The sequence below is a fragment of the Mesoplodon densirostris genome, chromosome 18, assembly GCF_025265405.1.
Source record: "Mesoplodon densirostris isolate mMesDen1 chromosome 18, mMesDen1 primary haplotype, whole genome shotgun sequence".
In the NCBI taxonomy this organism is placed as follows: Eukaryota; Metazoa; Chordata; class Mammalia; order Artiodactyla; family Ziphiidae; genus Mesoplodon; species Mesoplodon densirostris.
In genome coordinates this window covers 42,852,989-42,878,365 of record NC_082678.1, presented here as the reverse complement: position 1 = coordinate 42,878,365, position 25,377 = coordinate 42,852,989, and the positions used below count along the sequence as shown (strand labels likewise).

The window sequence follows — 25,377 nt, the reverse complement described above, 5'->3', positions numbered from 1 at the left end:
CCACCAGGCAAGTCCCCCACATCTTCTTTATCCATTCATCTGTCGATGGGCACTTAGGTTGCTTCCATGTCCTGGCTATTGTAAATAGTGCTGCATTGAACATTGTGGTACATGACTCTTTTTGAATTATCGTTTTCTCAGGGTATATGCCCAGTAGTGGGATTGCTGAGTCATATGGTAATTCGATTTTTAGTTTCTTAAGGAACCTCCATACTGTTCTCCATAGTGGCTGTATCAATTTACATTCCCACCAACAGTGCAAGAGGGTTCCCTCTTCTCCACACCCTCTCCAGCATTTGTTGTTTGTAGATTTTCTGATGATGCCCATTCTAACTGGTGTGAGGTGATACCTCATTGTAGTTTTGATTTGCATTTCTCTAATAATTAGTGATGTTGAGCAGCTTTTCATGTGCTTCTTGGCCACCTGTATGTCTTCTTTGGAGAAATGTCTACTTAGGTCTTCTGCCCATTTTTGGATTGGGTTGTTTGTTTTTTTAATATTGAGCAGCATGAGCTGTTTATATATTTTGGAGATTAATCCTTTGTCCATTGATTCGTTTGCAAATATTTTCTCCCATTCTGAGGGTTGTCTTTTCATCTTGTTTGTAGTTTCCTTTGCTTTGCAAAAGCTTTTAAGTTTCATTAGGTCCCATTTGTTTTTATTTCCATTACTCTAGGAGGTGGATCAAAAAAGATCTTGCTGTGATTTATGTCAAAGAGTGTTCTTCCTGTGTTTTTCTCTAAGAGTTTTATAGTGTCCAGTGTTACATTTCCTCACACTGTCTTTAAAAACCCTTGCCTGAAAGCCATCGGTGTTTGGGTTTTCTGAGCATGAGTTGCCCGTTCTCTTTGCTTGACGTCCTGCAAATAAACCCTGATTTTGCTGCAAACACCCGCTGTCAAAGCTTGGCTTTCTGTGCTGCCAGCACAGGATCCCTTGCTCAGTTACATTCCAACCCCTTCCAGAGAGAAGTCCCTTTGGCAGGGGACAGCCAGCCCCACTCCCCTCCCCTTTCCCTCACCTGTGAAGCAGATGACGGTCGTGTGGAGGCTTGGGGACGTGGCAGCTTGGCCAGGCTGTGCTATGTTCCCCAGAATTCCTTTTCCAGGGTGTTTCTAAGGAGCAGGGGTCACAAAGGCTCCAGTGAGAGGCTTGAGGGCAGAGGTGGAGGTTCCCACCCGCTGTCCCTGCACTGCCCACTCCCCTCATTCGTGGGAGGCCATGGCCCCAGCTGTTCCTCCCTCCCTGGACCCTCTTGCAGCGTCTCCGGCTCCTGGGCCAAGTGTGGGTGTGTGGGTGCTCAGCTCCGTGATCCAGGTCCAGCTTCTACAGACGCCCACCCCTCCCAGCTTGGAGGCCACAAGAACTACCATGGGCTTCTGTCCATCCTCATGGGCCCAGCTTGTGAGTGTGGATTCCGACTCACTCTCCATCTCCCCCACTTTACGTCCATATTTCTTTCCCAACTACTCCCCGTCCCTGGGCTTCAAGCTCCAGCATCAGTGGGAAGACGACAGGTGTGCAGAGACTGCTCAACTGGTGGCCTCCCTGCCTGGGGTCCAATCCCCTGAGCCAAGCCGCGGATGTCTGTCTGCATCTCCCTTCTGCTGGTTCTGCTCCTCTGACTGCACGTGGACTCTACAGGTGGGATTACGGATAGGTATGACCTCACATGGTGAGATCCCAGGTCCTTGAAAGTGTTTGGTTTACCCTAAAGTGGTGGTTCTCAAACTTGAGCTTGTATCCGAATCACCTGGAGGCCTTGTTAAAACCCAGAGGGCTTCGCCCCACCTCCAGAGCTTTCAATGCTTGGGTCTGGGATGGGGCCCGAGAATTTGCCTTTCTAATAAACTCCCAGGGGATGCTAACGCTACTGGCAGATGGTGAACACAAAGGTGAGGGGTGACGGCGGCCCACAGCAGGATCCGGGCAGGGGTGCTGCAGCAGACTCCCCTGGAGGTGATGGTCTCCCCGCAGGGCTTCTGGGATCACAGGGCCAAGGAGGAAACAAGGAGCCCTGTTCAGGCCGCCCCCTCGGCATCTGCCCCTGGAGGGGAAAGCAGCCTGGTGGAGCGAGCACAGGCTGGGGGCAGGCAGACCCAATGCGACTCCCGACCCTGTGGCTGGAGCCAGTGTCCTTGGGCAAGTGTCCTGTTTGGTAGTTCAGGTGTTAGTGGTACCACACGGTTCTCACTGGGATGACGTATGTGAAACATATGCTCAATAAATGCTGCTCTTTCAGTCCAGTCCCTGACCTGCCTTTTGCCATTGACAACTGATAACAGTGCCATTGAGTTTTTGACCGTTAAGTCCGAGACTTCACATTTACCTCCACTCAACTAAACTGTTTTGTCGGTTTGAAGCCATCATTCCAGCCTGCTAAGATGCTGTCGCCTGGCAGCCTGCCTGCTATTCCTACATCAGCATTGCTGATACCATATTGTGTGTCTTAGGGTCCAGCGGGGGCAGGACAGCAGGGCTTCCTCCCGAGGTCAGGGAAGAAAGAGTTCCTAACTTACCACTTCGGTGCTCTGACCCAGGAAGCTGCCTTCATGGTTTCTAGTGAGTCTTTGCACCCCAAGTGGAAACACCGACTTAAAAAAAAAAAATGGAAGTGTTAGAGGAAAAAAGGGTCCTGTGTACTCACCCTGCTGTGTGTTGCCACGCGGATACTTCCTGTGTAAACTGCAAAGCCTAAGAGATACCAGACCTGGGCAGCCTAAGTGACCAGCTTCAAGAGGGGGTGCTTTGGGGGATTCTCCCCTCAGCGGACCCTCTTCCCCGTGAATAAACCACCAAAAAGAGAGAGAGAACTTAGGAACAAACTTCTAATAGAATTTAATGTTTTCAGGGATGGGGCGGGCTGTGGCCTGAGGGGAAAAACAGGGATTTCCGAAAGGCACAGGGGTCCCTGAGGGCTGGACTGGGCTGACTGGACGGCAAGGTCACCAGGTACTTTCTCTCTCCCTTCTCTGTCTCAGAACATTCTGGAACCATGGCTGCTCCTTAAACCCGGACTTGCTGTTGCTCCTTCTTCTTCACCTCTGCCCAGATGTCTGACAGGTCCTGGATAAACTGCTGGATCTAACAAGGCCAGGGACCGCAGTTAATCCCAGCAGGCAACAGGCCACCCACCCAAAAATGTCCTGGCATAACCTGCTTGTAAGGAGTCACCATTTCCTGTGACCAACTTTCCCTCATTTGACAATTATTCTAGTTGACATGGAGATTGAGGGTTAGCAGACTAGAAGTGATGAACATGGATGGAGCTGGGAACCCCTAGAGGAAGACGCAGTGAGAGGATGAAGTAGAGGCTGACAGTCTAACAAAGGGAGACAAAGGGAGGATCCTGAGCGGACTGAGGCTACACGCACTTAGCAGGAGGGGGTCAGCCAGGGTCAGGGCAGACGGCTCTCCACTATTTAAAAGCCTTCAAGGAGGTCATTTGCTTGAAACCCAGAACTGATGCTTGTTATGATAATCTTGAGTCATCAAGGGAAGTTTAAATTCTATTCACTAACTTTTGTTGTAAAGAACATGCAGGGCCTCCCTGGTGGCGCAGTGGTTGAGAGTCCGCCTGCCGATGCAGGGGATACGGGTTCGTGCCCCGGTCTGGGAGGATCCCATATGCCGCGGAGCGGCTGGGCCCGTGAGCCATGGCCGCTGGGCCTGCGCATCCGGAGCCTGTGCTCCGCAACGGGAGAGGCCACAACAGTGAGAGGCCCGCATACCGCAAAAAGAAAAAAAAAAAAAAAAAAAAAAAAAAAAAGAACATGCAATCAGTATGACACAGTGGAAAAAGCACAGGCTCACAAGTCAGAAGACCTGGGGTCCTGCAACCTAAGCACCCATCAGCAGACGAATGGATAAAGAAGATGTGGTGTATACACACACATACACACACACACACACACACACAATGGAATATGATTTGCCATAAAAAAGAATGAAATAATGCCATTTGCAGGAACATGGATGGACCTAGAGATTATCATACTAAGTAAGCCAGACAAAGACAAATATTATATGATATCACTTATATGTGGAATCTAAAAAACAGTACACATGAACTTATTTACAAAACAGAAACAGACTCACAGACATAGAAAACAAACTTATGGTTAACGAAGGGGAAAGTTGGGGGAGGGATGAATTCGGCATATGGGATTAATAGATGCACACTATCATATATAAAACAGAGAAACAATAAGGATACACTGTAGAGCACAGGAAACTATACTCAATATCTTATAAAAAACTATAATGGAAAAGAATTGGAAAAAAAAGAATATGGATATATACGTATATATGTATAAATGAATCACTCTGCTATACATCTGAAACTACCACAATACTGTAAACCAACTATACTTCACTTTAAAAAAGGATGACGACCTGGGGCCCTGATGCAGCTCTGGGGAAATCACTTCATCTTTCTGGGACTCAGTTTCTTTATCTTTAAAAGGGGAAGAGGGAGAAAAGGTTGGCCTAGATGGCCTTTAAGATCTCAGTCCTAAAATTTCTCCTTTTCAAGAATGTTCCTAGGGGCTTCCCTGGTGGCACAGTGGTTGAGAGTCCGCCTGCCGATGCAGGGGACACGGGTTCGTGCCCCGGTCCGGGAAGATCCCGTGGAGCGGCTAGGCCGGTGAGCCATGGCCACTGAGCCTGCATGTCCGGAGCCTGTGCTCTGCAACGGGAGAGGCCACAACAGTGAGAGGCCCGCATACCGCAAAAAAAAAAAAAAAAGAATGTTCCTAAAGATGGGGCTACACAGACTGTTCAACACTCTCAAAAGCCCAGTTAGTTGCTAATACTGTTACTATTACCAACATAATTCCTATTTTGCAAGAGAGGAGAGAAACAAACAGTGACTGAATTAGAGCAACTTTCCCAAGGTTACAGAGATGACAAGTCCAGTATTTCCCAAACTATGTTCTTGTAGTAAGTAATCACCTACCCCAAAAAGGGTCTGTGGTCAAGTAAGTTTTAGAAACTTTATCTGCTTGGAACCATACCAAAGGGCAGAACCATAGCAAAGGCACTGTGAAGTCCTGTTATTTTAAAACCAGCCACCTTTGTTTAACTTGAGTTTTCTAAATTTTGTAGACCGTAGAGCCCGCTTATTTCCCTGGAGGAGACTTACTACCATCCTGGGATTCTAGGCTTTGTCAAGCACGGTTTGGAAAATGCTGCTCCAGTTTGGGCTTTATTCAGAAACAATAATGCTCGACCTTCCACACACAGTATACTGAACGCAAATCATCTTGGCCTTAGGTGGCTGTTTTCTGAAGCTCATGCGTGGATCCGTTGGAGGGACACTGCTGAGAACCTCATTCACTGAGTGTCTCTGAAGCCTCCTTGAAAATTTTCAGCTAGATGTTAAGTGCTGGGAAAGTTTCGCTCTTTCTGAAGAAACCATGTGTTTTCTTATTTTGGTACAAGAACTACGTGTTGCTTTTCCTTCTGGTTACCAGGAAGCTCAGAGCCAACTACTGTCCCTGTTGAACTACTGTCCTCTATAATCCAAAAATCCAGAGTCCATATATCTCTCTCTTGCCTTGACCTCAGATTTTAACTTATATTTTCCTAGGTCTTTATTTTTCTTTTTTCAGGCTACTTAATCATGTGTGTGTAGGCTCATATCCTACAGGAATGAAGTGGAATATATAAAAATAACATTTGGGCAATGTGAGGAATTCCTATCGAAGCAAATCAAGGTTGAGAACAGGAATTCCCTGGTAGTCCAGTAGTTAGGACTTGGCACTTTCACTGCTCGATGCTGGGGGCCTGGGTTCGATCTTTGGTGGGGGAACTAAGATCCCACAAGCCGTGCAGCGCCCCCCCACCAAAAAAAAGAGGTTGAGAGGGAGTCCGAAAGCTCAGAATTTGGAGTGGATGGACTGTAAGGTATGGTCTGAGCAGGGGATGCTCAGGCAGGGCCCATGGGCTGGAGATCACCACCTCCTGCCCCATCTTTCTTTACAACAGCTAAAGGAGAGGGATCTGAGGACGGCTGGGCGTCCTGAGACCCTACTGCCGGGGAGAGGGGTCTGCAAGGCCAAAACTCTTTTTATAATAATACTAAGACGTTACTTGTCTTTTTTGTTCTTATTTTCTTGAGTCTACAGGGGCTTTTTACCAGAGTGGGATGTTCCTGTGACGTAGGCTATCACGACAGGCTGAATGCAGAAGCAGGTGTGAGAATCCACCTGTCCTCCAGGAAACCAGGCATTCAAGGGATTTGCAAGTGTCAAATAATGCCACTTGTCCCATAAAATACTTTTTGAAAATGTGTTTTTCATTAAAAATGCTATTTTGGGGGCTTCCCTGGTGGCGCAGTGGTTGAGAGGCTGCCTGCCAATGCAGGGGACACGAGTTCGAGCCCTGGTCTGGGAGGATCCCACATACTGCGGAGCAACTGGGCCCCGTGAGCCACAGCTACTGAGCCTACGTGTCTGGAGCCTGTGCTCCACAACAAGAGAGGCTGCGACAGTGAGAGGCCCGTGCACCGCAATGAAGAGTGGTCCCCGCTCGCCGCAACTAGAGAAAGCCTTCTCACAGAAACAAAGACCCAACACAGTCAAAAATAAATAAATAAAAAAATTTAAAAAGCTATTTGTGTTAATGTGTTTCTTACTGTCATTTTAAAATGAATTGTTTTTAATTTTTCTGCTTGAGTTTCTAATAAGGTAAACATCAATTGATAGAACCCATATAAACAAAAGCTCTTTGAGGGTCTTCAATAAATTTTATGAGTGTAAAGGTATCCTGCTACCAAAAAAGTTTGAGGATCACTATTTCAGAACAACTTTTCTTACAAATTCCCTTTACAGTCTTTGGACTGTTAATAATTCTGCTCTAATATGCCTTATGATGCAGGCTGATTCTTTGTTTTAAGGAAATCCTACTTCCTGGCTGGTCAGTGGGTGAAATTCTTTACATTTCATGAGTTTCACCTTTTTTTTTTTTTTAAACAGAGGAAGCACCTCTCAGTCAATTGCTTTTATCGGCTTGTTTCATATTCATTCACCAAATACTTACTGAGTGCCTGCTATCTGCCTGGCATTGTTCTAGATGCGGGGGATACAGCAGGGAACAAAGCAAACAGAAATCCCAGCCTTTAGGAGCCTACTTTCTACTATTTCATGGCAGAGCTAAAGGCTTTTGCCAAAAAGGATAAATAATTAGTCATGGTTCTCTGCATGTCACAAGAAGCACGGCTAATGCATCTGCTGGTGTAGTTTCCCAAATCGTGGGATGCGGGTACCTTTGGTGAGAAGTAAGACAATTTCAGGTGGCACACGGACATGGCATCCAATAGCTTTGAATCATACAGTGAAAAAGTCATTTCCTTTCAGTTACTTCAAAGAGAAAATCTCAGAATGGTACTAATATGACTGACACTTCCCTGCCCTTGCTGATTTCCCCCCCGCACCACCCGCCGATTTTCTCTTTTCCCCAAGCGTGGGGGTCAGTCACAAGCCTTCAGCATCTCACTAGAACTTAATAAGACTGTTTTGTGTAACTAATGAATGCAGTAGTGGGTCCCTGCTACTGCCCGTGTTGATTGGGGCCAACAGAGCCTTAGCCCTAATGCAGTGGTTCTCAAAGTGTGGAACCCAGACCAGCACCATCACCTGGAAACTTGCTGAAAATGGAAATTCATGGCTTTTCATCTCAGACCCACCGAGTCTGAGACTCTGGGGGTGGGATTCAGCGATACGCCCCAGCCCCCAGGTGATTCTGATGCTGTGAAAATTTGAGAACCACTACTCTGTAGGAATCACGCCTCTGCTCAACCCATGGAGAACCATCGTGGCTCAGCCGAGCCAGCTGGCCAGGCACTTGGGCCTCCTCTTACCGTGTCCAGCTGTTTGTGCGTGTCCTCCAGGGACACGAAGCTCGCCTCCCTCAGCTGCTTGCTCACGATCTGGAAGAGGTTCAGCGTTGCCATCTTAATGGTGCCAAGCAAGAGGGTCTTCTTGGCGGCGGTGTTCTGGATGTGTGTCCAGCGAGATTCCTGGGGAGGAGAATGAGGGCGGGCCGTGAGCGCTAGGGGTGTGTGTGTGGGTGTGTGTGTGGGTGTGTGTGTGTGTGTGTGTGTGTGTGTGTGTGTGTGTGTGTGTGTGTCCCTTACCACCCGCCCCGGGGCGCTCACCCAGATGATGACGTTGCTGCGGGCGCGGTCAAAGCGCACCTGCAGGCGCGCCAGCTCGTCGTTGTGCTGCAGGATCTCGTCCTGCTTCTCCTCCTTGTAGCGCGCCAGCCGGGCCTTGGCGCGCTCGACCTCCTCCTGGCCCTCCTGCGCCACCAGCATGAGGTCGTGGTGCATGCTCACCAGCGTCTTGTAGCGCGTGATCACCTCGTGGGTCTCTTCGAACTGCAGCGGGGATGGGCGGGGGGTGGGACGGACTCGGACCAGTGCACCGCCGCCCCGGGGGCCCGACCCCACTCTGCGCCTTCCACTCCCAGCCTTGATGCCTCTGCCCGGCAGTGAGGCCCTGGGCCAAGGGGCAGAGGCTGTGAGGCCCTTGGAGTCCCCCTGCGCTCCTCCTGAGTTGGTATGGGCCATGGGCCACGTGTTGGGAGCACGTGCATCTAGACCCAGGGCTCTCAGTCTTGATGGCAGGTTATTAGAATCACCTGGGAGCTTTAACAAAGATACGTGCCAGGCTCCACCCTCAGAGACCCGGATTAATAAACCGCTCTGAAGGTTCCCCAGCTGAACAGGAGATAAGAAAGCCAGACCCTGCTCTTAGGAAGCCTTACAACTTGGGGTGGCGGGGTAGGACAGACAGACAAGTAAATAGTCAGTTACAACACAGAGTGATAAGCCCTCTCGGTGACTGGGGGATGGGCTGCAGGCGACTGTTGGGTCGTATCTTCAGCCTGGTGCTCTCTGGTATTTGTTCAACAGGGGCTGAGGCCTCCCTCCAGCGGGGTCTGGAGAGGGTGGGTACCAGTGGGGCAGGTGGCTGGCCAGGCTCAGCTGCCCCGTCTGCCACAGTGCAGGGCCACGCTGCTCTGGCCCTAACTCAGCAGAACAGAAGCCCTGTAACCCTCCCTCTACTAGAAGGCGCTGTGAGCACCAGCTCCAGGATGCCAACTCACGTCCCGGGGGCGTTATCAGCACCTGACTTCCAGCCACCCAGGGGAAACTCCCTGAGTTGTCTCTCCATCTTATGACATTTCCAGTGATAGACTGGTGTTCCAGGAACTGGCCTTTCCCCAAATACATCCTCTGTGGGCAAGGGCCACTTAACCCAGCATTAGAGATGGGGACAGCCAGAAAAGGCTTCCTCAGGAAAAGGATGGTTAAAATGAGACCGGAGGTATGAAGAGAAGATGGGCAGGCAAAGGCAGGTGTGGGAAAGCAAGGAAGCAGTACAGGTAGACGGAACAGCCTGGGTAAAGATGATGGGGTATGTGTGGCATATCCAGGATGCGCAAGAGAGTTTAATATGAACGGCCTGAGTTCAAGATGGGGAGGGAGAGATCACCCTGGAGGAGTTAAAAAAGTGCCCAGTAAACCCTGAGGAGTGTGAACTTCATCCACTGAAGGAGAGAGCAGAGAGAGAACTTCCTGTCTGCATTTCTGAGAGATGCAATGGTGCACAACAGCTAAAACGAATGGGATACTTCAGAGCAACCAGGAGCACCTCTCCAAAACTAAATGCTGATGTCAAAAGGTCTCAGGTGCCAACTTGAAGAGGCTCCCGCTGTCCAAAGATGGGACCCTTTGAACATCAGTAAGAACAAGTGCAAAGGATTGAACCATATCAAATGTGTTGTTTGCAGTGATACTAACAAGATTACAGGGCACTTGCAGAGGATGCTGGAGTACCAACTCATTATTCTGAAGACTGTAATAGAGAGTCAAGCATTTAATGGGGCTTCCCTGGTGGCACAGTGGTTGGGAGTCCGCCCGCCAATGCAGGGGACACGGGTTCGTGCCCCGGTCCGGGAAGGTCCCACATGCCGCAGAGCGGCTGGGCCCGTGAGCCATGGCCGCTGAGCCTGCGCATCCGGAGCCTGTGCTCCGCAGCGGGAGAGGCCACAACGGTGAGAGGCCCGCGTACCGCAAAAAAAAAAAAAAAAGAGTCAAGCATTTAACAAGATTTTTTTTTAAGGCCCACCTAGTCATCAAATAGTTGATGAAGGGAAGAGTCTCTTTATGAAGTCCTTTTCCTGATGGTAGTATTCTAACTAATATGTGAAGAGGGGGACTTAGAACATTTCCAGCACCCTAGAAGGATCTTTGGCCCCCTTTCAGTCAGTATCTGCCCCGAGGAAACCAGAATTGTGACTTCTATCCCCAGTGATTCATTTTACCTGTTTTTAAACATATCAGTGGAATCATACAGTATGTCCTCTTTCATGTCTGGCTTCTTTTGATCAGCATAGTAATAATGTCTGGGACACTTGAGAAACACATCAACCAAATGCAGTTTGGGGACCTTATTTGGACCCTGATTGGAACAAACCAGCTGTACAAAAAGCATTTGTGCAATAACTGGGGAAATGTTGACGTCGGCTGGATATAGGTATTGTGGCTATGTTAAAAAGAGCTCTTTTAGAGTCATATAATGAAATACTTATGGATGAAAAAAATATCATTTGCTTCAAAATGGCAGAAATGGGGATCTGACAATGAGCTGATGATTGCTGGAATTAGGTGATGAGTAATGGGCATTCAATAGACTATTTTCTCTGCTTTTGTATACGCCTGAAATTTCCCATGATACAAAGCTTTTTTTGTTTTTTTTTTTAAATCATTGATTGGAAAAAAGCCATAAAAGGACATGTACACACTATTCACAGTTTATGGATAATGTAAACTGTGGCCCCAAATAATAACAACAAGCCTGAGAATGAGAAGCTTAAAAATCTGGATTACTGGTGACCTCTGAAGAGAGAAGAATGGTGTTTGGAAGGGGGGCACACTGGTGGTTTCAATTACCAGTTGTGTTTTATTTTAGCAAAAAAAGGGGCAAATTGGGGGAAATATTAAGATGTGATGAAGCTGTGGAGAGTACTTGGGTGCTGTTATATATTTATGTATACTTTTCAGTACACTTAAAATATTTTGAAAGAAGTAAAGGACAAGGAAAGAGAAAGAGAGATTGGGATCCCCCTGGCTGTAGAATGCTGGACAGACTGGTGGCGAGGAATAACGCAGAGCTGAACTCCTGATGAGGTACATTGGTGGTCTGGATGAGGAAGGGGCAGGGGCTGGATTCCAGAAATACTTAGGAGGCAGAATAGACCAGATCTGCTGATGGATGGCTGTGGGGAATGAGGGAGAAGAAGAGAGTCCAGGAAGAAGCCGGAGTTCTGGTGAGGCTGTGGGTGGGTGGTCTTGCCATTCACCAGCACCGGACCCACCAGCAGCAGCGCTGGCCTGGGGATGACAGGAAGCAGTTGTGGACTCAGTAAGTAGGGGCCTGAAGCTTAGGAGGGAGCTCCAGGCCAGAGAGATCCAGGCCAATCTCCTCCATTCTAAGACACATTTTACTAGCTCTAAATTTGAGTCGTGTCCTATAATCTATCTGCTGCTTTAATATACTAGTCTTTTCTCACTCCCCCACCTCCCCCGAAACCCAATTATGAAAGGAACAATTTATCATACAGTAGGTAGTACCTTAGAATGCAGGAAGTAACACGGACTTGGGACTCACGCATAAATAAATTAGGTTAGTGGTTCTATATGGAAATTGCCAGGACTTTTTAAAAAGTTGTGCATCCTTTGTCTCCCTGGGCCCCCCACAGGACATGGATTCACATCCCAGAGGGCATCCCTCATACCTCTCTCCACCCTGGTGAAGGGCCCTGCTGCTGTCACGTGGAAGGATGGGGGACGTAGGTGGATGGCCGTTGACATGGGTGACATCCATCAGAGGCCCAGGGAATTCCTCAGGGAGAGGAGTGCAGGGTGTGGGACAAAGACCCGAGGAACTTGAGGAGGAGGAGCCCCAGAGGAGCCTGAGGAGGAAGGGCCACAGGTAGCCTGAAAGTAGAAGGAGGGAGGAGTCCCAGAGGAAAGGGCACAGGTATATTTCAAGCAGGAGCATGGACAGTGTCAAATGCTCCAGAAAGCATGGGTGGGCAGAGGGCAGACAAGTTCCCTTAGCTCTGGCAACAAGGCAACTTTATGAAGAGCAGCTGTCAGTGGCTTTGTGGGGCCCACCGAAGGGTGGTTAGAAGCAAGGGCTCTGCCACTTATAAGCTGTGCATCCCTGAGCAGGTTACCTAACCTCTCTGAGCCTCCGCTTCTTCCTCGTAACAGGGTGAAATGATGGCTGTCCTCGGGGGGCTAGTGAGTGGACTCAGCAAGGCTACGCTTGCAGCACCCACCCAGCCCAGGGCCCAGCACATGCTAAGTGCCCAGCTCTGCACAAGGCTGGCGCTTTCTCTGCCCATCTACTCTCAAGTAAACTAAAGAACACCAGGGAGAAATAAAAGAACACCAGGGAGGAGGGGAAGCAGGGAGAGTGTGGGTCACATCCGACACAGGCCAAGCTGATCGTTGGTGCTCCAAAACAAAACCTCGCTCCTAGACACAGACACGAGACCCATATAGAGACAGGTCCACAGATGTCAGGCACACAGACAAAGATACACCACCAGGTCCCCACCCTTGAGAAATGAGTCCAGCCTCGCCAGGGGCCTCTGCCAGCTGCCCTCCTTGGCTGGAGGCCTCTCCCCAGAGCAGGTGACCATCCCTGCCCCAGTCCCCCCACATCCCAGGCCCCTGGGGAAGAGTAGGTGGGCCTGAGGAACCTCCCACCCCCCTCAGCCCTCCATGCACCTCAGAGTTCTCCACCACCTTCTCCAGGTACTTGTTGAAGATGGAGTATTCCTGCAGCTTGGTGCTCAGCCGCTGGTGCTCCAGATGCAGGGCCGCCATCTCCTGCTTGGCCTTGGCCAGCTCGCGCATGCACTGACTCTTGAGTTCTCGCTCCTTGTTGGCCTTCTTCAGGGCCCGGATCCGTTTCTGGTCGTTCTCCTGGGGCCAGGGAGGTGATGACCATCAGGAGTGGGTCCTGCCCTCCCTGGGGCCCAGGCTGGTGGGGCTCCCACAAGGCCTCTGTCCACCCTGAGGGTGGACGGGGGTGGCCAGGCTGCCCATGTGGCACATGAGGTGTAAGGAAGCACATCTCCAGGGTTATCTGAATCTGGTTGAGGGGCTTTCTATGGACTGAGGAAGCTGAGAGGACAGAGATTTAATCCAACATCAGAAGGTGTCTTTATGGGGACGAGACAGGAAGTGATCCTGACTCTGTGGGATTTGAGCTCTGGAAGCCCCACGCCCCACTGGGCTCAGTGTCTGTAGAGAACTCAAACCCGGGGAAGGCTGGGAAAATCTTCTGATAAAAGTTTCCGTCTCTATTCTTTTTTTTTTGGCCACGCCGCTCCTCTCGCGGGATCCTAGTTCCCCAATCAGGGATCGAACCGGAGCCCCCTGCAGTGGAAGCGCAGAGTCCTAACAGCTGGACCACCAGGGAAATCCCTCATCTCTATCCTTAGTGGTGGCCATTTGTCACAGGGCAGAGTCCTGGGCCCAGACCTGGGAAGCCCAAATTTTCTCCTGATTTGGTGCCTCAGCTTCTCCAGTTGTAGAAATGAGAGGCAGGAGCCTCTCTGTTCCTTTCAAAAGCTGGGGCAACCCTGCTGGAGCTCTAGGGAGACGAGCTAGGAGGTGGGCCAGTCCGGAGGGCCTGGTGGGGCAAGGCCATCCTGGAGAGGCTGTTCCTGTAGCTCAAGACTGGCATCGGGTGGGGACAGGAGGAGATGATACAGGCAGTTCAATGCCCAGAAAGAAAGACATGAGGCTCAGCTGCTGCAATTGGGCTGATCCCATCCTCCTTCCTTCCTTGGGAGAACAAGCTCTCCTCCCAAGATGAGGGGCAGACCTCTCACACTGCATGTGTGTGGCTCCTTTCCCCCTTCAGGGGCTGTGGTGATTCCACCCAGATGGGTGCCTGTGGTGGTGGCATTTGGAAGACATGGACGAAGGCTCCCGGAGGATTTGCATTCTGCCCTGTGGGTCCAGGAGAGGACAGAGGGGCCCCAAACCACTGGTTTCCAAGTCCAGCCGGGCATCACAATCCCCTGGGGATACTTTTAACAATACAGTCGACTGGGCCTGACCTCAGGCCTGCTGAAAGCAAGGAGAGGGAAGGGGCCCAGGGCCCGTATCTGTAACAAGCTCTCCAGGATTCCGACGATTTGCGGAAGCCCTCACCCCCCAACCTCTTGCCACCCCAAGCACTCCATGAGCTTTTCTCTGGCCAGTAAGAAAGACTGGACCTCTGGAGAATAATGCCTGGTCCATCAGCTTCCTTTCCCACCTGGTTTAGGCGGAGAGAGAGACAAAGATGCTTGAGAACAGGACTGCCCTGTAGCAGAGGCCAGGGGTTACCCCCTGGGGCTGGGCCAGTCCTTCAAGGCTTGGCAGGTGCCCAGTTGGAGCCAGTCTGGAGAAATCTGGATTTTAAAATGGTTAAATCCCTCCTCTCAGGACACACTAAGAGGGGTTGTCTTAGAGGGGACTCCAGTACCTGGTTCTTCAATGTCCCCTGCCTGGGCCTTCAGTGCAAGGATGGAGGGGTAGGCTGAGCTGGGGGGACTAAAACCCTGTCTGGGGGCTTCCCTGGTGGCGCAGTGGTTGAGAATCCGCCTACCAATGCAGGGGACACGGGTTCAGCCCCTGGTCCGGGAAGATCCCACATGCTGCAGAGTAACTAAGTCCGTGTGCCACAACTACTGAGCCCATGTGCTGCAACTACTGAAGGCCACATGCCTAGAGCCCGTGCTCCGCAATGAGAAGCCTCCGCAATGAGAAGCCACCACAATGAGAAGCCCGTGCACCGCAACGAAGAGTAGCCCCTGCTTGCCACAACTAGAGAAAGCCCATGTGCAGCAGCGAAGACCCAACACAGCCAAAAATAAATAAATAAAATAAATAAAAATCTATTTTAAAAATAAATAAATAGGGCTTCCTTGGTGGTGCAGTGGTTGAGAGTCCGCCTGCCGATGCAGGGGACACGGGTTCGTGCCCCGGTGCGGGAAGATCCCACATGCCGCGGAGCGGCTGGGCCCGTGAGCCATGGCCGCTGAGCCTGCACATCCGGAGCCTGTGCTCCGCAACGGGAGAGGTCACAGCAGTGAGAGGCCCGCGTACCGCAAAAAAAAATTAAAAAGATAAAAAAATAAAAAATAAAACCCTGTCTGATTCATCTTTGTATCCCCAAGTGCCTGGCCCTAACCATGGCACATTCATTCATTTATTCATCATCCATCATTCATTCATTCACTGGATAAACTGTATGTGCCAACCACAGACAAGGAACTAGGAAACAGCAATCTAGAGGGGGCAGAGACTGACAGGGCAGCAGGAAACTGTCAATGCAAACAGAGCAGTAGGAGGGGAAGATAAAGGGGAAAGCCCCAGGCACTGGTGAGCACCAAGGAGACCTCTAATCCAGGGCCATGGAGTCAGGGAAATCGAGGATGGGGGGGTCGGGGGGGAAGAGGTGGGGAGTGTGAAGAGGGGCAACTTGACCAACTGCAGAGTGTGGCAGCCCTGCTGCAGCAGGCCACACCCCTTCGTACCCGGATGAACTGCTCAAACTTCTGTATGTGGGCTTTCAGCTGGGCCTCCTTGACTCCCAGCTCCTCCCAGCGCAGGTTCAGGGTTTCCATTCTGCGCTGAAATGTCTAGGGGTGAGGGGGAGCAGAGAGGTCAGGAGGACCCCCGAATGGGAACTGAGGAAGGCCCCAGCATCCCCTGCCCTAAAGCCCCTGTCCCCAGGTGCCCACTTTCCACCCCACGTCTGGTTCAGAGCAGAGCATCGCAGGACACTGGTACCCCAAGACTCGGATCCCTTCTGTGCTGTGCAGAGGAAACACAGGATCACCACCCACGATGCCTGGCTCTAGCCACCTCCACCCACAAAACAGAGGGCCATCCTCAGGCTCTCCCTGAGCCCTGTGGCCCTCCCCTCATCCAACCCTTGCGTCTCCCACCTCCTTCTTCTGCTCCATGGCATCGTGCATGATCTTGGCCTCTTTCTTCTTCTCCAGTAGCCGGATGCATGGGAAGTCTGAGTGGTCCTCAATCCTGGGGAACTTCCTGCCCAAGACACAGGCAATAGGGACTGTAGACTCTGAGCGCCTGGGGCAGCCCGGGATGGGAGGAACGCATGGAGACAGGCACCCATGGGGAGGGAATGTGCCCTGCCCCATCTAAGCGAAAAGAACGGTGTGCTGAGAGGGAGAGAAGGCCGTGCTGGGGAGCAAGCTGGGGCCGGGGATGGGCGGGATTGGTGCCAGCGTGATTTGGGGTGCTGGGTTATAGGAGCAGGGGTACAGGCGGGAAGGTGGGGCACCGGGTGGGCACAGTGGTCCCAGGCCCTCCGACACTCACTGCAGCAGCTGCAGCAGCCGTTGCCGATACTGCAACCGGAAGTATTCGGCCAGATCCTCCTCCTCCATGATGCCCAGACTCATGGCGGCTGTGACCTAACGGCCCAGCGGCCGAATCTTCACAGTGAAACGGGGGTGGCGGAGCTCAGGGATGGTGGCAGGGCTTGCTTCTCCCCTCCTCCTGCTTTTCAGGGTCCCACAGAGGGTGGGTGTCTGAGAGATTCAGGGAAGATGGCTAGAGGCTGCCTATCGGCAGCTCAGGATGTGTCGGGAAGGTGCTGGGAGATCTGGTTACCTAGCAACAGGTCTCTGGGTTCTGTGAACCACAAGCGGAACCCAGACTTTGCCCTTTGACCCCTGTCCACACTGACCCCACTCTGGCTGGGGTCTGGCTCTCTGCTCCTGCATTTATCCCTCAGGAACTCTGGGAAGAAGTTCGGCCTGATTTGAGGCCTGATTTGATGCTGGTGCCGGGAGCCGGGGAGGCAGGGGCTGGGCGTCCATGGCTGAGAAAGGGGGGTTTTGGTAGAGGCATGTTTTTGCAGGGTAGCCCTGCCCGGGGTGGGGGGCTCCCTCCTGGGCTCAGGTGTGTGTGTGAGGGCGAGGCAGGGGGCTGGGGCTGGGACAGATGGTCGAGAAGAAAAGAACTGAATCAGGAAGCTGTTTAGCTGAGGCAGGGGTAGGGGTGGACAGAGGCGCATGGGGCCTGTGGGAGGAGGGGAGGAGGCCCAAAGTTGAGAGACAAGTAGTCGGCGACGGATGTGTAGGGGTGTATGTGTTGGGAGGGGGCTGGGGTGGGGTGCAGATAAGCGATAAGCCTGGGGACGAAAGAGGATGTCCCCCGGAGAGATGGAGGAGGCCCAGCACGGGGCCCCTCGTAGGCTAAGAGACTCAGGGCCAGTGCTATGTTTTGAGGTTGGCGGAGTATTAAAATAGGAAGAAATGCCGAAATGTGTTAACATAAATGTCAGATATTTTACACGTCTGCCTTATGACGCTTGCCTTCCTTGATCCCATCAGGGCATTATGCATCAGCTCATCTGGCCCGAGGTCCAGCGTCTAAATCTGAGACCCTGAGTGTGAGGCGGACACCCAGGTGCCCCGCCCGGAGGTAACAGCCGTGACCTCGAGCCCGCCGCTGCCGGGCACAGGCTTCGGGGCTCCGCTGGGTTCTCCCTGCTCCCCCCCGCGCACGCCGGCCGCGCGGCCCGGGTCCCCTCCGGGTCTGGGATGCGGAGCCGGGGTGGGGCGGGGGTCTCGGGCGGGGCAGCGTCCCAAGCCCGGCAAGTCCTCCGCGAGGCAGTGCCTGTCCTCTGGCGCCCCCTGCTGGCTGCCCGAGCCCGCCCTCAATCCCGGCCGGGGAGGAGGAGGAGACGTGGCGGGGCGCGGCCCACCCCGCCCTTTCCCACTCCCTCCCCCAAGTCTCGCCTCCAGAGCCAGCCCGGCGGGATCTGCAGAGGCAACCTGACGGCCCCCCTCCCCCAAACACCCCTTCACCATCCCACTCCACCCTCAGCGCCTCCACCCGAGAGGGTTCTCCATCGGGAGCACCCGCAAGAAACAGACCCTCTCCTTTTTACTCCCTAGAGTTTGGCACAGCGGGGGTTTCCCTCCCTTTTCCCACAAGAGGGTGTGTGTGTAATGCCCGGCCTTGAGGAGGAGGCTCTCTGTTTCTCGAATCACCTGCTTGCCCTGGTATTTTGACACGTCCTTGGTTGCATCTACGAATCGGGTGGTCCAGGGCCAGGTTGGTGCATACAGGCAGCTGCCAAGGCATCTTCTTCTCCTGCCGGTGTACGTGCCCGTGTAGCGTTTCTGTTGCTTCTGTACCTTGTGGGAAAGTCATGAGAATCTTCATCCCCATCACCCACCATCCCTCCCTGGGGTCTCACTGCCTTTTCCCGAGCTGTGGGTCAAGATGCAGGGCTGTCTGGGATCCACAGAAGCCTGTGCTCTCCCCCACTCCTCTCCTCTTCCCTCCTTGGGTGAGCCCAGCTTTCTTACCACCCTTCAGCCCCTACCTCCACTTTTCCATCTTGATATTTGCCTCTGAGGCATCTAGGAAAATCTGATGGATTTAGGTTGTTGGGAACCAATAGGCATAATATTTTCTGTTTTCTGTCTTGTCCCATCCTCCCTCTGAGACAATTATCTGTTTGAAAAGGGAGAGGGGGGAAAATATCAGGAGGAAAAAAGATCTAGGTTAATGTCTCAAAAAATATTTCCTGCCATGTAGACCAGCACAGTGCTAGGTACACACAGAGTACTGGGTGTAAGGAAACCACTTTTTGTCTATGTTATTTTCCATGTCTTAGATTCCATGTAAGTGGAATCACACAGATAAACTATATTAAATACATTTCAAAATGGACGTTATGGAAATTCCTTATATTGGTCAACTATGCTGATGTTAGTTGTTGTAACAAACAACCTCAAATCTCAATAGCTTACCAAGGTCCAATATGGATTTTCTCAGTGGGGCAGCTCTCCTGGGAGATTCTCTTCCAAGCAGTGAAAAGTGTAAGCCCCTTCCATCTCGCAGCTCCGTGACCTCCAAGGTCGCTACGGAAGGGAAAGAAAGAAAGCAAAGGTCCTTCTGCTCTTAACAAACCCAGCGCCATGTCTATTCACTGACCTCTGGTGGGAACCAGTCATATGACTAGTTATGTTGCAAGGGACTAGCAATGTGGTTTAGCTGTGTTCCCAGGAGCATCAGACCAGTTTGTGCTGTACTTCTTTTAGAATTAAAAGAATGTTTGGAAGTAAGCTGAAAGCAGAGCTTTATAGAAGAACTAATTATAGACAAAGAAAGAAAAAAACAGGCCAGTCACAATCTCAAGTATGAAAATCCTTGTAAATCAACTATACTTCAATTTAAAAAAAAAGAAAATCTTAATGAAAACGTTATCAAATTTAATTTAGTGTAATGTTAAAAGAATAATTCACCAGGACCATGAATACAAAAATGGTTTAATATTAGGAAGTCTATTAATAAAATTAATTCTATAAATATGTCTCAGGAGAAAAGACTTATGATCATTGGGATATATGCCAACGATGCATTGAAAAATTCAACATCCATCCTGATTTTTAAAATTCCAAATTATTGGTACACAAAGACACTTTATCAACATGATAAAAAATATCTGAACCCAACAGATAACATTAAAATTTACATTAAAGTAATTTTTGTTAAAGTTAGAGACATGACAGGTTTTCTTCTGTCACTACAGTCATTTGACATTGTTTTGGATGCTATTGCAAAAAGACAAAAAAAAGTTTTCTTTTTATTTTTCCTTTTTCTTTTTTTCATAATGACAGATGCTGTGATCATGTACTGTGAAAATCCAAGAGAATGGTTAATTAGTGAAAAACAATTAGAAGTTAATGTAATTCTATGCTATTTATAAGAAGATTGAGGTTGATTTATATGCATGGACATGGAGAGGTTTCTGTGATAAATTGCTATGTGACAAAAGCAAGATGCAGAACAGAATGTGTAGTCTGTGTGTGTGTGTGTGCGCGTGCGTGCATGTGTGCCTATGGTGTGTGTATAGTTAAGCACAGCCCTAGAAGGATAGCACCATATTTCTGGGGACACAATGACATGGGGGTGGGGTGATGGTTCTTTATATTCTTATATTGTTTAATTTCTTTTTGTACAATGACCACATGTTATTTTTGTAATCTTGAAAAAAAATGAGAAAAAGATATCCATCCGTATTGGCAGCAACAAAAGAAATTCTTAGAAATAAATAAATTTAGCGAGAAATATGCAGGATCTTCAAAAAGAAAAATTTAAATTTTTACTCAGTGATATAAAAGAACTGAGTAGAGACTTACATTTCTGAATAATGACTCAATATTGTAAAGAGGTAAATTCTGTCCAAATGGATTTAAGAACTTGATGTACTTGCAATCAAAATCTCAGAGAGATTTTTTTCCCCAGAAGCTGACAAAATAATGTCTAAATTATTTGGAGAATTAGAGCACTTAAATATTGAAAAAGAAGAATAACAAGAGTGAATGTCCACTGCTCCATACTAAAATATGTTATAAAGATAAAATATTAATGTTGCCAGTGTCACTCCAGACAGAAAAAACTCAATAACCTGAGAGCTTGGGCGAATAACTTGGTCTAAGACAGAACTGACTCTCTAGACCCCCTAAAGCAGGGGTCCCCAACCCCTGGGCCACAGACCAGTACCGGTCCGCGGCCCGTTAAGAACTGGGCTGCGCAGCAGAGGGTGAGCAGCGGCCGAGCGAGTGAGCGACACTTCATCTGCCACTCCCCATCGCTCCCCATCGCTCGCGTTGCCTGTCTGTGGAAAAATTGTCTTCCATGAAACCGGTCCCTGGTGCCAAAAAGGTTAGGGACCACTGCCCTAAAGGTATTAAAATTCACAGGCTTAAAAAACACCTCCGGCCAAAACCAAAACAAGTTGAAACACACATCTGGAGGTCTGTTGAACCCACAGTGCCACAGTTTGTGATCCTTGCTACACTGAATCAGAATAGAAAGCCCAGAAATAGACCCAAGTTTATATAAGTATGCTTTGTATGCTAATGTGGCATTCAACCCGTGGAGAAAGTGTGGATTATTAAACAAATGGTATTGGGGTAACTAGCTAATTATTTGGAAAAAAGAAAAATATATACAAATTTATTTTCTTTTTCAAGTAAGCATCGTATATACTTAAGGAGTACAACAAGATGATTTGATATACATCTACATAGTGAAAATGATAACCCCAGTCAAGCTAATTAACATAGCTACCTCACATAGTTACCATTTTTTGTGTGTCTGGTGAGAGCACCTGAAATCTACTCTCTTCGCAAATTTCCAGCATTCGGTACAGTATTATTAACTATAGTCATCATGCTGTACGCTAGATCTCTAGACTTATTCATCCCACACAACTGCAACTTTGTACCTTTAGACCAACATCTCCCTATTCCCCTCAGATCCCCACTGCTCGAACCACCATTCTACTCTCTGCTCCTCTGTATTCAACTTTTTTAGGTTCCATAGATCAGTTAGATCATGCTGTTTTTATCTTTCAGTGTCTGGCTTGCTTCATGTGGCATAGTGTCCTCGAGATTCACCCGTGTTGTTGCAAATAGCAGGATATCCTTCCTTTTTGAAGGCTGAATAATATTCCATTGTTCACATATACACCACATTTTCTATATCCATTTATTGGCTGACGGACACTTAGGTTGTTTCCATATCTTGACTACTGTGTTTATGCTGCAGTTAGCATAAGAGTACGGATATCTCTTTGAGGTACGAATTTCATTTCCTTTGGGTCTATACCCAGAAGAGGGATTGCTGGAATGATTGATATGGTAGTTCTATTTTCAGTTTGGAGGAACCATCATACTGTTTTCCATATCGGCTGTACCATGTAACATCCCCACCAACAAAGCACAAGAGTTACAATTTCTCCACATCCTTATCAATACCTGTTATTTCTGGGCTTTTTTGAAAGAAGCTACCCTGATGGGTATGAAGTGATATCTCATTGTGAAAATATGTTATTGTTGAATTAGACGGGTAATGAGTGAATATATTCTCATTGTCCATCATTCAAACAAAATTGATACAGCTGGAGCCCTATTGAGCCCTAGTGATCCACCATCCAATCCCATTTCCCAGAAATGAGCATGCATTCAACAAATATGTTGAGTACCTGTCTTGTGCCTGACACTATTCTAGGCTGGGGATACAGCAGTGAACAAAACAAGGTTCCCAATCTTACGGTGACTGGGGGAGAAAATAGGAAATAAACTCTGGTGACTACACCTGAGAATGTTGTCTTCAGGACGCTGCCCCTACTACCGCCACAACGGACCATGAGTGGGGAGGAGTAGGGAGTTGGGACAAAGGAGCCAATCAAGGCCCACAGACCCAGGCACCTCCCATCAAATCTCCCCAACTGGGTTGTTTATCCTCCAGGCCCTGTGGGCCCAGGGCCCAGGGTCTATGAGCTTTTCAAGAGCTTGCAACAATGTTTGAAGCCTGGAAATGATTGTTGGCTCTAGAATACGGAAAGAAAACCACAAAATAAAGAATAAATGTTTAATTAAATGCATACAAACATGGTATTCCAACTTCATGAAGTGTTAATTTTAGCATTCATACAGTGTTTCACACATTTGAAAGTAATCTGTGGATTTGATTTCTTCATTTCTCAAAAATTCCCAATTATGCACAGATTTTTGGCAAAAAATCAAAGCAAATTGCGAATTAAATGAGTTATTTATAGACAAAAATTTCAAAAGTGTGTTTACAAAAATCCTCTCACTTTTTTTCCCCCAAATTATATTTAGTGTCGATGCAAATTATACTTAGCGTCTATGGGAGTGCGTTTTTAATCTTTTGCTGCAGCAGGGTTTAGGGCTGAGTGATGTACCCAGCGGGGTTGGGTTGTCTACAGATGGCCCAGTTGGGTTGTCACTAGTAGGATCTTGCAAAGCCAGGGCCTCCCTGATCCCAGGCATCTTTTCACAGAATGGTTCTCTTATTCCCTTTTGGCAGTCTGCTGAGGCTGAGGATGACAGGCCCCTTCAGAGGCAGTTTCAAGGGCCTCTTACAGGGAAAGGATGAGGCAGAACCTTGGTTGTATTCATCTCAATGAATAGTCATGGGCCAACTCTGACCTTGGTGCCTGGCCCCAAACCTCAGCCTGCTCCTGGGCTTGTCTCTGAAATGATAAATGACTCCCTGCTGTGTTCTGATGTCTGATTTCCCAACGCTGGTGTTTCTGAGAAGTGAACTACCACTGATCCAAATGAACGGCTCTGCTAGGCAGCAGCTGAAACCATCTCTTTCCTTCTGATCTTGATGTTCTAGGAGTGTGGCTCTCTCCATTAGGAAGGGGGCCAACACTCTCAGTCCAGCTACGGGAGCTTCTGCCAGTCACTGTGTCATCACCTTGGAGAGACCTAATGAGCAGAAAGAAGTTCCTCATGCTCTGATCCAAATTATTCCATCTATTTTATTATTCCCCTCACCTGGGACTCCTTCAGCACTGATGCTTTCTTTTTTTTTTTTTTAACCTCAAACAAGTATTTCAATACATAGTCATCATACTTCTGTCTTCAAACATGAAAACTGATTTTTCAAAGGCAAAATATTGTCTTGCATACATATATGAAGTAAAAGTATAAAGAACTACTGAGAATGATAAACACTGAATTAGGATAATGGCTACTACCTCTTGGTGATGGTGGAGAGAAGGTTGCTATATATTGGTCGTGAGTAATATTTTAGATTGGGCACTGGGCACACAAGTGTTCATTATGTTATTCTGTGTACTATTGGTAAGTCAGAAATATTTCCTAATAAATTAGAAAGAAAAGATGGCATCTGCTCCCATGGTGGGTTAATCGCATTTGTCATTCTCAACACTTGCTGATTCTCCTCCAGACCTTTTTCCAATCAGTGGTTTTTCCCTTTCTCTTGTGACATCTTTCTCTTTCTCTGTCAATATCCTCCCCTTCTCATTCCTTGAAACTTGATTGACATTCCACCCTCTAACTTGACATTCATTTTTGTTAATAACTCTCTCTCGTTGGGTGTCCCCGCCATTATGTCTCTATATCACCTTGGAAACTGTGTGGTCTTAAAATATCTCAATGTCTCTTACCTGCCGCCTCTGCGTGTACTGCATGGAATCACAGAATTTTAGAGCTAGGACAACTTGAGATCATCTGTTCCAAACTTCTCATTACAGACAAGAAAAGAATGGAGGCTTGGAGATTAAAATTCATCTTCAGCCACAACACATGAGGCTGACTTCAGGTTTCCCACAAGATTGCAAACCAGGAGAGGTTCTTTGCTCCTGTCCTGAGATGCTGCAGAGATGGGGGGGAGGTTGAGGGATACCAGAACCGAACATAAAAACTAAGAAGAGGGGCTTCCCTGGTGGCGCGGTGGTTGGGAGTCCGCCTGCCGATGCAGGGGACACGGGTTCGTGCCCCGGTCCGGGAAGATCCCACATGCCGCGGAGCGGCTGGGCCCATGAGCCATGGCCGCGGAGCCTGTGCTCCGCAACGGGACAGGTCACAACAGTGAGAGGCCCGTGTACCGCAAAAAAAAAAAAAAAACAACTAAGAAGAAAACCCTAGGGAAACAGAAAGTGGCTGGAATTCTTTCTCTCTCTCTCTCTCTCTCTCATGGTAGCCTAGAGCAGAAGAGGGCCAGATACCAAAAAAAAAAAAAGAAAAAAAAGTTAGGGGGGCTCGGACCATGCCATTTCTCTCCTTTACATTGCTGGGAAGATCACTGCACACCCTATTTCCACTGTTTGGCAAGGAAATAGCATTAGCCCAGTGCCAATGTGATACCAGCCCCGAGCAGTGAGGTGAGGGGGAGGCAGCCTTGGAGCAGATACAGGGGCACCCAGGCTGGACACACTTAAATGTTCCCTCTTTCAAGGGACAGAGAGTTGCAAGAGGGAGGCAGCCCCTGGAAAAGAGCAATGTCTGGGGAGGAGGTTCTGGAAGATTTACTGAGAAAGAATATTGCCTGGTTGGGAGAGGGAAGGGGGAGTGGTTGCTTTCAGACAGCAACACAGAGACTCTCTGACTGCCCAAGTACACACAGCCAGGCCAAGGTCATTGGTGGTTCCAAGGACACATGAGTTCAGAGGGGAAAATAATGGGATGTCTGAGGAGGGTAACTGTTATAAAAGAAAGGGAACAGACAGAAGAACCTGTTTCCCTGTACCAAGGGAAACAGAACGAATGGATTAAAGGAATAAGCATTTAAAATAAACATAACAAATATCCTCAGAGAGAGGAGGGAAGATATCAGAAACATGAAGCTGGAAGCAAGCATAAAAGATGAACGAATTCAAAGGACATACTGGATATGAAAACTGAGTGAAGTACTTAATGGATGCATTGAAGAGTAGATGCATATAGACAAAGAACAATTAGTA

At 49.0% G+C, this 25,377-nt stretch overlaps 1 protein-coding gene and 1 long non-coding RNA gene across 4 annotated transcripts; both read right to left on the bottom strand.

Moving 5' to 3' along the window:
- Positions 1-298: 298 nt before the first annotated feature.
- On the bottom strand, positions 299-2,596 carry LOC132478729 (uncharacterized). The gene is made up of 3 exons (XR_009530412.1): positions 2,521-2,596; positions 1,023-1,116; positions 299-861 (listed from the first exon to the last, which is right to left on the bottom strand). It is a non-coding gene; the product is annotated as an uncharacterized LOC132478729 (long non-coding RNA).
- Positions 2,597-2,849: 253 nt separating this feature from the next.
- Positions 2,850-19,025, bottom strand: CCDC42 (coiled-coil domain containing 42). 3 transcript variants are annotated; one of them, XM_060081583.1, is made up of 9 exons: positions 18,881-19,025; positions 18,113-18,259; positions 16,431-16,642; positions 16,031-16,136; positions 15,617-15,721; positions 12,810-13,007; positions 8,160-8,381; positions 7,863-8,021; positions 2,850-3,085 (listed from the first exon to the last, which is right to left on the bottom strand). In XM_060081583.1, the coding sequence occupies exons 3-9, from the start codon at positions 16,511-16,513 to the stop codon at positions 3,008-3,010; spliced, it is 951 nt and encodes a 316-aa protein (XP_059937566.1). In that variant the 5' UTR covers positions 16,514-16,642; positions 18,113-18,259; positions 18,881-19,025; the 3' UTR covers positions 2,850-3,007. The 3 variants fall into 3 exon arrangements, with proteins under 3 accessions (XP_059937566.1, XP_059937567.1, XP_059937568.1); XM_060081584.1 differs by having other exon boundaries at positions 16,431-16,546; XM_060081585.1 differs by having other exon boundaries at positions 18,113-18,253.
- Positions 19,026-25,377: the final 6,352 nt, after the last annotated feature.